The 13,364-nt window shown below is 42.6% G+C and overlaps 1 protein-coding gene across 1 annotated transcript in view; it reads right to left on the bottom strand.

Moving 5' to 3' along the window:
- Positions 1-13,364, bottom strand: part of mef2d (myocyte enhancer factor 2d) — a 61,093-nt gene that overhangs the window by 6,595 nt on the left and 41,134 nt on the right. Inside the window, 5 exon segments of the mRNA XM_026372423.1 lie at positions 4,094-4,162; positions 5,708-5,885; positions 6,307-6,424; positions 8,946-8,975; positions 10,361-10,536. Coding sequence (XP_026228208.1) covers positions 4,094-4,162; positions 5,708-5,885; positions 6,307-6,424; positions 8,946-8,975; positions 10,361-10,536 — 571 coding nt within the window.

The following is a 13,364-nucleotide window of genomic DNA, read 5'->3' as shown; positions in this document are numbered from 1 at the left end:
GTTGCATCTCGGCCTACGCAGGACCAGAGACTGTCTCTGCTGCATCGAAACTGATAAAATTATTGTATCAAGTCTTTGAAATACTCACTTAATTCCACTAATGCTACATACTCTTTCCCTTCGCGTCCTGGTTCAATGCATCGCATTTCCTTGAATACTCCTCTAAACTGAATACATTAGACTAGAGAGCCACATTTAACACCTTAGATAGGACATCAGTCATGTAGATTACTCATATTTTATATTCACATAGTAACTGCTAAGTACTGACTCATTTAAACAGGTGTAATTAACCATTTATCAAACTCTGTTTTAGTACCTATTCACTGGCAGGTTCCACTGATTACAAATTAGATTAATTTGGGCAGACAAAGGGGTGCTGGGTGTAAAAAGTTTCAAAGTTAAAGCTTTAGTTAATGTGTGCTCCGTCATTCAGTCCTCTAAACATGCCATGTCCTGTGTTTCAGTTAATTTCTTTTTAATCTAGCTTTAATTTGCTCTACCATAACCTACTATTAATTGTGGCAATGTTGGCCCGCAGGAATCATAACATGTTTAATCACAGTGTGTTTTTTCAGAGTGAATATATCGTGTCTATGTAGTAGCAGCTTTACAGTTCAAAGTATTGAACATGAGCTGAGGCTCCTTCGTGCAGCAGATATTTTGGGAAAGCAGTGCGCTGTAGCTGTGTGACTCAAACATAAAGAGTACAGTACCAGCAGAGGCCCTCCTCCCTGCCAAAGAGCAAGTTGGACTGAGAGGCCAAGCTGTGGAGGGAGTTGGAAAAAGAGACAGGCAGGTTTTAAAGAAAAAGCTACAACAGCAGGGAAACAGTGGGACGGAGGCCAGTGATGGTCAGTCCAGACATGGTGGCTACAAAAAACAAAAGGCTCAACAGCTGCTTCAGTCCCACTGAGATGTTGGGATGTTGGGATGTTAGGATATTAGCGTGTTAAAGCCAGCGCACGTGACATCTTCTGACTAAAATGGGATGAGACCAATTAACTGTAAATAACTAAATATATCTTGTCTTATCCATTTTTCTCTGACAGCCGTCGCTGGACGTATACGGCTAATTTAGTTTTACCCACTTTCTTTTCCAGGCACCCATTGCTTCAAACTCACTAACCATCACGTTGGTCCTGTGTTTTATTTGAGAATTTATGGTAACTAATCTTCATTTATCTGAAGGAATCCAACATGTTTAGACCAGTCAAAGACAAAATCAGCCTGAGTTACTAAACTGATACTGCTGCATGCAATGTCTTACAGTTTGGTTTTAATCTGGGCCGAAGGGATCAATGTTACCTATGACCATCACTTAGTACTACCTAAACTTAGTATCATTATTACTGCAGGTAGCAGGAAGCTTATCTGCTGCTTCTTTCCAAACTGTGGTTTCTTATCTGTAGACTGGGAAAACACTGATTCCTTCAGAGAGGTTTTGCTGAGCAGCCTCTCATAGCATGTGTGCATTGTGCCCTGCTGACAAACAGTGTGTCCTGTAAGCAATTTAGCAATGTGTGCACTGTCTGCAAGTGTTTTTTTCCCCAAAACCACAGCTGAGAGAAGGAGGGGACACAGAGAAGGAGAAGAGAAAAGGTGTTTTTGTGGGTGGAAAACAAGAACAAAGTGAACAAGTTCAGCCACCAATGAAACATTTTATCCATTTTGCAAGCTCCACACTGCTGCATAAATGAATGGAACAAATGGACAAAACAACACTGATGCACTAGCAGGCAGTGTCGCTAAAAGTTCTGTTCATTTCCTGCTAAAATGTTCCAAATGGAAGCGCCTTCTGCTGATAACAGGTCGACTCAGTGAGGGAAACAAACAATGACAACACATCCTGCTACAAACAACAAACGGCATCCAGAGAGCAATTCTATATAAACAGGCAAACAAGCAGAAAGTGAGGCTCTGCAGGGAGATGGTTTAGGGGGCAGCTGTGACATTAACATTTAGATTGGGGAGTGCAGGGGAAGATGAGAGCCAACAGGTGTATGCCGAATTTAACGGATCCTGACAAAAGAGCAGGAAATAAGCCGCAAAAACAGAAGTAGTGGAAGAGAAATGATTAAAAAAGGGGGATGGAGAGAGTAAGATGACAGAAATCATTTCCTCATGCAGCCTGCGGCGAGGAAAAGCGTGGCCGACAGCGAAGGAGAAACTCGCAGCCAAACTGTCAATCAGCGTTTGATTGGAAGGGCTTGTTCGCTCGCTGTGAGGCCGAACTGTGATGAAATCAAAAACAAACCGGAGCAGACTGGGCTGCAGAATTGCCCACGTCTGCCCATGCTGTCCTAGGATGGCACGATTTTCCGCTGTGCCGAGAGAACAGTTTGGTGTGCTGGGAAGGCTTCCCAAATTTCTGTGGCGCTCGCTTGTTTTCAGTGACAGCGATTCTGTCATTCTGATCCCACACACAACGCAGCAGAATGAACCCTGCCTGCTCTTCATTCGAGTGTCAGACCTGAGGGTGCTGAAACTCTGCCACCACTAACATCTGGGCTGCATGATTATGGACACGTTGAAAAACCTGCTTATGCTGTAAAATCATGATTGTTCCCAATGTTTTAGAAATGTGTTGGCTATTTTAAAGTGCACCACACATTTGGAGTAAAAGACTTAAAACTAGGGATGTAGATGATGTTTTTACTGGATACTTTATTTAAGCTGCTGCTGGAGTTAAATCAAGAGTTCCCAGAGTGTTTCCTCCAACAGTCACTTTATTATCACGGACTAACGTGAAAACAGAAGCACTAAAGTCCCACTTTTTGCCATTTGTGTTAAAAAAATGTGTCATTATGTGGCTGGATAGTGAAGACCGGGGTTCGAATCCTGGCTGTGATCTACCTCCAGTAAGGGGGCAAGAGTGCACCCTTGTTGCTGTGCTGTCTACCTGTAGACTGAGGATACAGGTGATATGATTAACGATTGCCCTCAGTATAGAAACGCTACTGGATTGGTAGAGCAAATACTCAACAGGGAGGCGACTGCTGGCTGGTTTTCTGAGTGGTTTAACTGATCTGTTTGCTGAAGGACTTCCCACAATCTGGACAGCCATTTGTTCCCATTTTCAAGGCGCTATGAAGAGTTCTGCTGTGTTCGAGCTGGTGGTGAGTGTTAACTATATACTGCTTTTTCAAAGATGCTCAGCCCCCTGGAGTCACAGCTGTTGTATACAATAACAACCAACCTATTATCATATTTTCATGGCCAATTTTCAGCTTGTCAGACAGAGAAACAAATAACAGTCTCTCTGCTGACAGCTGCCATTATTCTGAGTGTCTGTTTTAACACATTTCCTTTATTTTTAATCCTGTTTTTTTTGTGATGAAAGTTCTGAGCAGCTGCACGGTCTCAAATTGAACCAATACGCATTTGTAGCTGTCAAATGTTAAATGCTTATTTTAGTATGCAAACCAAAAATCATCACAGTGAGATCAATCTAATATCTGATCTTCAAAGTCCACACTATAATATTTATTCATTTGATATTATCTAATTGTAATTAACCAGCATCTATTATTCATTTTTAGTGCTACTGTTGGCATTTCAGGCCTTTGTGCATCTGTGGAATTGAAACTAATGTGTGACAATCAGCTAAGAATAACAGCTAAATGGCTGAGAAGTGAATTTTTAATGCAGTAAGCATGTTGGCGGCGCACAGCTGTGCACTAGTTCAGTGTTTGGGACTCAAAGCAGCACCCTGAGACTCTTCATTTGAGAAGCTAACGAGATGCTGTCACCAGCACACTGCTGCGTCTTCCTCTTTGTTCCTGACACTTCCAAAGAGCGGCAGATCTAAGCTTTAAGGTGGTACAACCACACTAGTAAATCATAATCTGGAAAAAAGGTGCATTTGCTTCAGTGGAACTGAACAAGCCATGAAGCACAGACAAAGCAAAGCAACAACAGGCATCACATCCAAAATACAAATGGAAAGAAAAGATGGTTTGATATATTTGTCATGTAATGGTTATTCTGACATGTCTTTGGTTGTTTTGTAATTTTGGCTTCTAACTGAGTCTGTGAGCAGTAAAAGAACTTGACAGATAAAAGCCAGACTAGATGCTATCGTGTTGTTCACCTCAGGTTAGCAGCAAAATTGGAGATGCAGTTAACCATCTCTGCATTCTGTTTCTCTGCTCCCCACATGCTGTGGAGAAAAGGGGGGAGGAAGAACAAAACAAAAGGCAGTTACAAGTCTCTCCCCCATCCACATGTTAGTCCAGCACAGCCAGACTGGTCACACCAAAGACTTGGCACTAATCACTAAACTACTACAACACAAAAGTGACTGAGAGGGCTCAGGCAAGGTTAGCTTCATAGGCAAGATTGCAATATTTTAATGTACGTAATGTGCCAACATAGAATCACAGGCTAAATATTGTAAATCTCATATCAAACACCTCAATGACAAGAAGTTTAACTTATTAGAAATTATTAGAATTTCTGAAATATGTCTGGCAATGAGAACTTACAGCTTTACACAAATATAAAAATAATGCTTGAAACTGTTCAGTCGTACCTTTTTGGAAATTAGAAGTGGAGAGCACTCATCAAAAAGTAAACTTAACAAGCACACTGGCATTCAGTCCTATATAAACCACATTTATAGTAACGAGACCTGAGCTGCCTCCAGTTTTGTGAAACCTGATAAAATATAAAAGTTCAGAAGACTAAGTTGAAAATGATTTGATATTTCAGAGGAGCCGAGAGGCAATTTTCACGATGTAACTCAAAAAGCACTTCTTAGGTCTGAAATATAGTAACTGTTTGATAGAAACATCAGTAGCTGAATGAAACGTCTACGCCCTGCACAGCAACACCTTTACAGCTCTTTAAATTCTTACAAACTTTTGCTTTCCCAGTTTTATTGAGGAAGCTGTGGGAGTGACCTCATTTGAACTTGGGGAAAACGATATCCAGCATGCACATCTATAACCTGGACCTCCAAGTTTTTCAGGTGTTTAATTTACCATCTAATACACGATAGATTCATTATCAATTCAACACTTGAACCACCACTAAAATGTGGTTTTGGAGATGCGAGGACCTGCTGGCCTGGACACCACATCTCTCATCCTGTGGAGAACTGTCTCCTCTCTTTAGTAATTTCTCTGTGGCTCCATTGAGATTTAAACCAAATCACGGGGCCAGTAGCATGCCCAGATTCTGTCAGAACCAGAAGCACAAGTGTGCTTTCAGGGTACTTAAACAGTCCAGAGTCACCTGAGCTGCAGTAACCTGCTAATAGAAGTGGTCCTGAAAGTGTTCTGTGGGTACGTTTGCCCAAAAACTGGCCTCACATACTTATTATTTACTAGTTGGTCAAATGAGGTAATTTCAGTCCAGCTCGAACACTTTCACACCATGTGTGCGTCTGTGTTCTGGATATCGCAGCTAGCAGCCTAGCCTCCCTACCAGGAGCTAAATCAGAGTGGGACTCCAGTGGGAGTCTGAGCTGAGCAGGGGGGGAGTATCTAGGTCACCGCAAAGATGAATCAACTACAGCTGGGGTGATGCTACAGCTTCGTATGGGAGAGGTGCTGCAAGTGTTTTATGTGGATGTGTTACGGCTTGTGTGCTGGATCAGCTGAGAGGCTCGGTGCTGGTAAAAAGTCTGGTCGGTTGTTTAAGGTGAAAAGTCAAAGCCATTTATTCTGGTGAATGAGTTAGTTAGAAGAAAAAAGGAGCTTACATCAAGTTACTGAGCGACGCCAAGCTCAGCTGCTGTTGCTGTTGTTGCTGCTGCTGCTGCTGTTGCTGGGAGACTGCTGGTTGCTGTTGCTGTTGCCAGGCAGCCATGTTGCCAGGCACCAGCCCTGGTGGTGTGAACGTCTGGAGCGCGGTGAGATCTGCACTCGTCAGCTGGTACTCTGAGATTTAGGGATGGAGGGAGAGGCACAGAGGGAGAGAGACAGAGGTGGGGGGAGGGAGATTGTTTTACATCATACAACTTTCTGGTGGTGCATCAATATTAATCAGAGCTAATCCATATTAATGGAGACCTTTGAAGTGGAACCATTCCAGAAGCTTGCACACAATGAACAAAGTGAATATTCATAGTGGTTTGTGGCTCACACTGGGAGGTTTTCAAGTATTTCTATGTGACACTTAAGATTCTGATGACATAATGCAGACTATATATTTTACGGATGTTTTATCTTTTCCCGTTTTTGACTCGTCGTTCTCGTGGATGTATTGGTTCATTTACGGCCCCGATGCAGACAGATCCTGTTTGAGCCCCTAAAATGTTCTGTCCTATTGCAGGGGCCTGCGCTGCCTTCACCGTCTTACCAGTGTTGTAGGCCGTCTGCATGCCAGAGAAGGGCGCTAGGAGACTGGGTGTTGCCACGGAGACCACTGGTGTGGTGAGGGGCTGCGCCACCTGTGATCCACCTAGCCTCTGAGGATTCTGGGAAGACAAGGAGATGGAGGAAGGAGGTTGAACACTAAGACAGTGAAAGCTGAGTAGGTAATTACTGCTACAGTGGTTCTAAAGATGGGGTCTGAGTTCCTTCATATGACCAGAGGGGGTTCTAGGGGGTCTTCAGTGAGCTGTATGCTCCATGCCCCAATACAGGAGCTCTGCCAGGAGTTTATTTCTCAGTTAAAGTTGAAATTGTCAGAAAGGCGATAGTTCCACTATACGTACTGAAGTGCTTTATGTGAGGAGGTGTTTCCATTGTTTGGGGCCCTCATTTAGTCACTAGTATGGACAAAACATTAGAAACACCTCTGAATATGATGCATTCCAGTGTGACTTCATTACCCACTATAACCTCAATAATAAACATGTACAATTATCTGCATCTGCTCTGTGTACACTGTTGCTAATTCATGCTTAGACCTTTCAAATTTCCAATGGCATTCTGGCACTGTTGTGATTACATCGAAAAGATTTTGGCGTCAAAAAGATGAGGATATTGTAGTTCCCTTCTGAAAAGCATTTCAAAGGTCAGTGATTGTGAACATTTTCTGGCAAAATTGCTTAAACATCCATCTAAGATTTACAACCGAGCTCTTTCTTTCCTGGATCTTTGGATCCAGTGTTGTGGCTCAGTGTCGTGAGAAAATCTGGTCCAGCTCCATAACGAATCATGCCTTTTTCTCCTTATAAGGGCTGAATGTAGGAGTCCACGGCACATGACTTCATCCATTTTCAACAGCAATAATGATAATGGCTAACATGTGCTTTCCACTGTACAACAGAGTGGATGCAGAGACCTTGTAATGTGACTGAGAGCAATTTAATTACACTGCACTACTGAAATATTGAACTATAAACACAGTTTGTTTTGCTTATAGTACAAATAAAAACACCACATTAGTCCTGATTTAATTTAATTTAACCCTCTGCAGCATCTTGGATTAACTTTCAACTCTGTTTTCCTGCAACATTTGAAGTGTTCCCAGCAAACCAAGTTTGAACCAAGTCAAGAAAACATAAAACTAATCAAACTGAGCCTCAATAGCTGCAGTTTGATGCATTAACCACGTGCAGTACTTTACTTTTCCTGTGGAAGTTTTGTTCATCGTACCACACACAAACATTTCTGCTCCCAGTGAGAAAACCCAAGCGCCTCGGTTCTCTCTGAGGCGTTTAATTTTTCTGCGACACTTTAACATCACCGTGCAAGATGAGAAGTGTCTCGCATCTCAAGGCGGCGTTGGCACGGCAACGCTGTCGCCAGGGCTGGGCGCTCTTGTTATGTACTGTAGCGTCACGGTGGAAGGTGTTATAGGAGGCATCGCTGTGCTGGAGAATCATGCTGACAGGAACGCATGCATCGACAGAGCTGACAGAAGAGAGATGAGTGCAGATGTGTGTGTGTGTGTGTGTGTGTGTGCGGTGAAAGGATGTGTTTGTACTAAGAAAGTTAAGTCTGTAAATGTGTGCAGCAATGTATGCCAGGAATGAATACACCACGTAAGGTGTGTGTGTTTGTTCTGAGACGTGTTTATTTATACAGAGAAATATGCAACACATGTCAGTGTGTGTGTGTGTGTGTGTGTGTGTGTGTGTGTGTGTGTGTGTGTGTGTGTGTGTGTGTGTGTGTGTGTGTGTGTAGGAATGAGGAGGTCGGTGTGTCACACTTCAACATGCTCATCTGTGTTCCAGGTTGGAGACTCTGATCTTTTCTCATCCTGATCCTGAGAGCATCAACACTCAGATGAGACCAAACATGCACATGCTGAGCAGCACTCGCACACAGTGACCGTCGGCTGGTTGCTCTGGTTTCCTCGGTGTTGTAGCTGAGATCTACTGCACTATGTGATGTTTATAATTATATGAAACAGTCCTTTTCAGTTTTTTTCAAGTCTTATGTACAAAAACATGATGTCTTAGCAAAGGAAACAACAGCCCCCCCGCCCCCTTTTCATCTTAAAGTTAACACTTTTTTTCCTGAAAGTATCAGTGTACATGTTTTTTGAAAGCAACATCTGTGAGTTGTTTTGGACAAAGTCTTTTCAATGCGGAGGCCTAATAAGTAAATATGTACGGCATGTGGCCATGCAAGCCCGTCTGTCTTATTCACTCTGTATTGTTCTTGATTTAACTGAACTAAAGGTCAACTCTTTCAGGAGTCAAGTGTCAGGCTGCTCACATCTCACAGTACTGCGATGTGCGAAAGCCCAGTCTCCAGAACTGATTTTTGCAATTTGACTCAATCCTACAAAAAGGGCTCTGAATACCTTATAGAGCCCAGCTTGTATTAACAATCCAGAACCAGGACAACCAGGTGATTCAACCACTGTGTGAGTGTTGCTCTGAGTTCACTGACGTTTTACCGGCTCTACTTCTACTTTCGTCATAGCACCGTTTGTGATCCTAATGGGATGCGTTTTGTTGGCAGTGTCACACTCATGCTTGGTGAGATCACACAGAGATTGACACCACATCCATGAGGCTACAAGTCTAGAAGTCTATTCACCTCACTCACCAGCTCCAGCTCTTCCTCTGTCTGCACGGCCGGTGGAGGAGGGGAGGAGTGAAAAACAGTTGGTTATGTTTCTACAGCAACTAACTGCAATAAAATATTAACATACATTAAAAAGACGCTCGTTTATTGTGGTTAATAAATATGTTTAACACCGGGAAACCTTTACATGTTCTCTAGATTAGAAGTTCAACTGATCGATGGCTGAGTGGAGGAAACCAATTGGATCAACATGTTGAATTGCAAAACAGAAAACAACATCTGTACGTCAGATATTTATAATACCCAGACTGTGTCTACACATGTGGTGCCTTTGCTGTCAGCTACAACTAATTTGTTGTTTAAATGTTGCAGGTTAAACAAATCCCTCCAGTGATTCTAACATTGGGTAACTCCAGCCCAAAATAGGAAAACTAATGTGATGTGATGTAAATAAATGCAGCATGACGTGGAAACATGCATTTACCACAATGAGCCTCATCTAAGAACATTTTCTTATTCCTGTTCTAGTGGTGTTGTTTTGCTCTCATGAGTCTTTAGTGTTTCGGCACAGATTAGTTGTAAACTGCTCATTTTAACTTGTCGAATGCCAACTGTTCATTAGTGGGTGTGTGTGAGCTTTTGTTATTAGCATTATTTGTTCCCCTTTAATTACCATTTAAGCTGACCCTAGTTTACTAGAAACTAAATGTAAGCGAACAGGAAAAAGCAGCTTTTAGCACTGCTGAACAGAAATTAGCAACAAATTCTGCAGTGTCAGAGGTTAAAGGTCAAACAAGGCTGCCACCACAAAGTTGGACTGTGACAGAAATAAAGACTGAACCATTTGGTATGAAGTCAGTTTTTGTTAAAGAAGCAGGGCATCCATAGCTAAAACAGGAGTCATTCAAACTGATCCCACTGCCACAGATATATAACATTACACTGTCTGGTGCAACAGAGGATTTCCTCTGGGACCTCGATGCAGCTATCAGAGACTGACAAATGCAGTATTTTGGTTTCATGCCAAACTACAGTTTCAGAAGCCTTTAAACATTATATAGTAATTATTCTTCTGCTTCTTCTTCTTGGAATTCAGAACCTGTTTTTACACATACATATCTTGTACATATCTTGAATGAGACTTACTGTGTAAATAGATAAAGTTATATCAGTTAAATCACTGTGATCCTAAAAACCAAGATATAAAAAATATATTTCTAGATTTTAAATGGTAATCGATGATAATACTTAATACCGTTTCCCCAATGCTTGTTTTAATTTACCTACCACCAGGTTATTTGCCAGGAAGTCTCCTATAAATATCATCTAATTGAGGGTTAATAGAGTCATATTCCCACTCAGCTCTGACTATGTGAGTTCTGACCCATTGTTTGTCTGAGTGGCTGCCATAGTCGTGTTCTTCTCACCAGCTGCATGAGGTTCTTGCTCTGCGAGGTGATGACCCTCAGGTCCGGCTTGCGGCTGTTGACCATCTGAGGGCTGGGTGGAGGTGGGGACTTAGCCAGGACTACCTTCCCCAGGCTGTTGCCATTGGACACAGAGAGGAGGCCCGGGGAGGCCCTGGCACTGATGTAGCCGTTAGCTGGAGAGACAAGGAGAGACAAAGAGCTCGAGCTTAGTGAAGACAGAGAGATGGAGGAGGTTGTGCGCTTGTCTGTTTTGATGTTTTTACTATCTGTACCTGTGAACTCCGTCTGTAATTGTCTGCCTGTGTGTGTGTGTGTGTGTGTGTGTGTGTGTGTGTGTGTGTATGAGTTGATGTTTGACTGTGTGTGTTCTCATTAGTGAGTTGGATCACTCTGTCGCGCCACATGCTCCTCATTGTTTCTGCAGCGTTCTTTGGCATCTCTCTTATTTCCTGTAGCTCCTCCACATCAAACCGTGTCGCACGCTCCCAACAACTATTTTATTTCCACTTTACTTCTACGTCTTGTTCCTGTCGTCTCGGTGCACCATGACAACAAACGTACACAAATGTTACTGGACTTTACACTGTGAAAAAATCCTCTTTGCCAGTTTTTAGTATTATTAAGACACAGTCTTGTATTTGGTCTGTGTCTCAGTACTTTGATAAATTTATCAACAGTAAAAATGTAGAATATCACCAGACTTTTGCTTTAATACTAAAAAATAAAAGCCTTTTCTGCAGTTCAGTACTTTTGTTGTTTCTTTTACAGAGGTGCATTCCAGCAAAGTGACGACGTTACACATATTTATGTCTGTTGAACGCGCCCTCGTTTGAAACTGCACAACTGGTCACATTCCAGATGCTACAGAGCAATTTAACAGTTACTCTGTGAGAAACCAACATTTCATTTTTCAGATTCACTTCTTTTATGTTGTTATGTACATCAGTGAAAAGTGTGATACTGGGTGTCATGACAGCATGACTCCAGCAGACAGCAGCCTGTTCGTGTTGCTGAGGTTAAAAGGAGGGTTTGATTTAAACTGAGACAGAGTGTATAAATGGGGGAGAGTAGGGACTTTTCCAGCTATGACACTGATACACACACTGTGTGTGTGAGATAGCAGATAAAAGTTCTCCATGACGCCGCCTCCAGACGACAGCGTCATGTGACTTTGCTTCATCTCAGTCACATACTCTCCTGGGAAAAAACACTCATACACAATCCACAAACTAAAACCTGACAACAACAAAAACCAAGCAGTACCTCTGCCATCAGCTCAGCAGGAGGGAGGGAAGAAAAAAAACCAAGAGAGAGTGCAAAGAGGGCTGATGGAGGCGGTGGGTGAGAAAGGGTGAAGAGGGAAAAAGGGGGAGGATATAGACAAATAGAGGGAGGAAGGGAAGGGCGGTTAATGAGCTAAAGAAAGTTAGCAGTTGGTAAACTGCCATTTTTAATTCTAAATGTAACACAAACAAACTTTATTATCCACCACTGAAGTCGATACTAGTGAACATGCAAAAGAGTAAAACTGCAGCAGAAGAAGCGGTGGTAGGAAAAGGAAAGTACTAAAGTACGTAGAGAGGCAGTGGGTAGGCCTAATGGAAGGAGGAAGGATGGTGAGAGAAGGACAAAGGGAAGAAGGAGGAGAAAGAGACGGAAAGGGAGATGGTAAGGAATTAAGGAGACAGGAAACAGCAGAAGGTGTAGGTGTGTGTAGAGGCAGGAAGGAGACAAATGGGGAGGAAATATGAACAGGAATGCAAAATGGAACAAGCTAGAGATGAAAGAAAATAGGAAGTCAAAGAAGACTGGGTGCAGAATGTAGAAAAGGGTATTGTACAGCAAGAAGAAAGGAAAAGTGGAGAAAGTGGGAAAGGTAACAGGTAGAGAATGACAAAAGGAGAGAGCGAAGTAAGGAAAGTAAGGATTGAAGGAGGCAAAGCATGACATGGGGGGTAGGAGGGAAGGAAAGACTGAAGAAACAAAGAAGGTTGAGAGAAATCAGTGTTTTTGTCCTGTCTCCTATCAGAAAAGTAGAATAAGAGAAGAGCAGGTGACCAAGGGACTTGGGAAAAAGATGAGATGGAGTAGTGAAGTAGAGAAGTGAGCGACATACGAGAAAGAGAGTAAGAAGATGAAAGTAGGGAAATAAGAAGAAGGTGTGGAGATAGGAGTGAAGCCAGGTGTTGGAGATGGGTGAAGGAAAGAATGAGAGGGTAGGGAGGGAGAAAGTGAAGGTAGTAAGGAAGGAAAAAAGGAGAATGAAACGAGATGCATTTGTTTCCCAGCAGGCATCTGACCACTAACATCACCTGTGTCCTGTTGACGCACAGCGAACCCTTCCTGCATCAGGTGCTTCTGGGAAACACACAGCAAGTGTGCGTCATGGATTAGTGGAAATCTGGAGCTGCTTGTGTTGTGTGCACGATTGTGTTTCAAGGAAGAGGGTGGTGGCTTTGTGGTAACCCCGAGTTATGAGAGTTATATACACACACAAACACACACACCATGAAAGTGAATGAGTTTGTGTGTGTGACACATGTTTTGCAGGTGCCCTGAAGCCAACAGCAAATCCCCTTCCAGAAACAGGCTGGGGTTCTGGCATCTTTGCGTGTTTACGCTGAGTAATGATTTTATTGGAATTGACACATGTAGATTTTCCATGCATTTTTGTGTGCTCCTCTGTTTAGTCTTTTTTCCAGACCCCAGATGCATTCTGGTTTGAAAGTAAGTCAGCAGATTTAGGGGTGAAACAAAAATGTGATGAGATGCAGCACTGAAATACACAGTATGGAGCTGAGGTCCTGTAACAGTGTCCCTGTCACTCTGGATAATCCATACACTGTGCACTGTTGTTATTGGAACGACTTCCCTATAAAAACAGTTGATGCTGAGCTCAGTGGATGATTCAAAATAACTTCCAGTGTATTTACATTGTAAATCTCAAAAAGAGAGAGAGGATAAAACCAACAAGAACTTTCTGTATTGATAGATACAAACA

This window comes from Anabas testudineus, chromosome 16 (genome assembly GCF_900324465.2).
Source record: "Anabas testudineus chromosome 16, fAnaTes1.2, whole genome shotgun sequence".
In the NCBI taxonomy this organism is placed as follows: Eukaryota; Metazoa; Chordata; class Actinopteri; order Anabantiformes; family Anabantidae; genus Anabas; species Anabas testudineus.
Note: the sequence above shows the minus strand (reverse complement) of the source record. Positions and strands in the feature narration are given on the sequence as shown.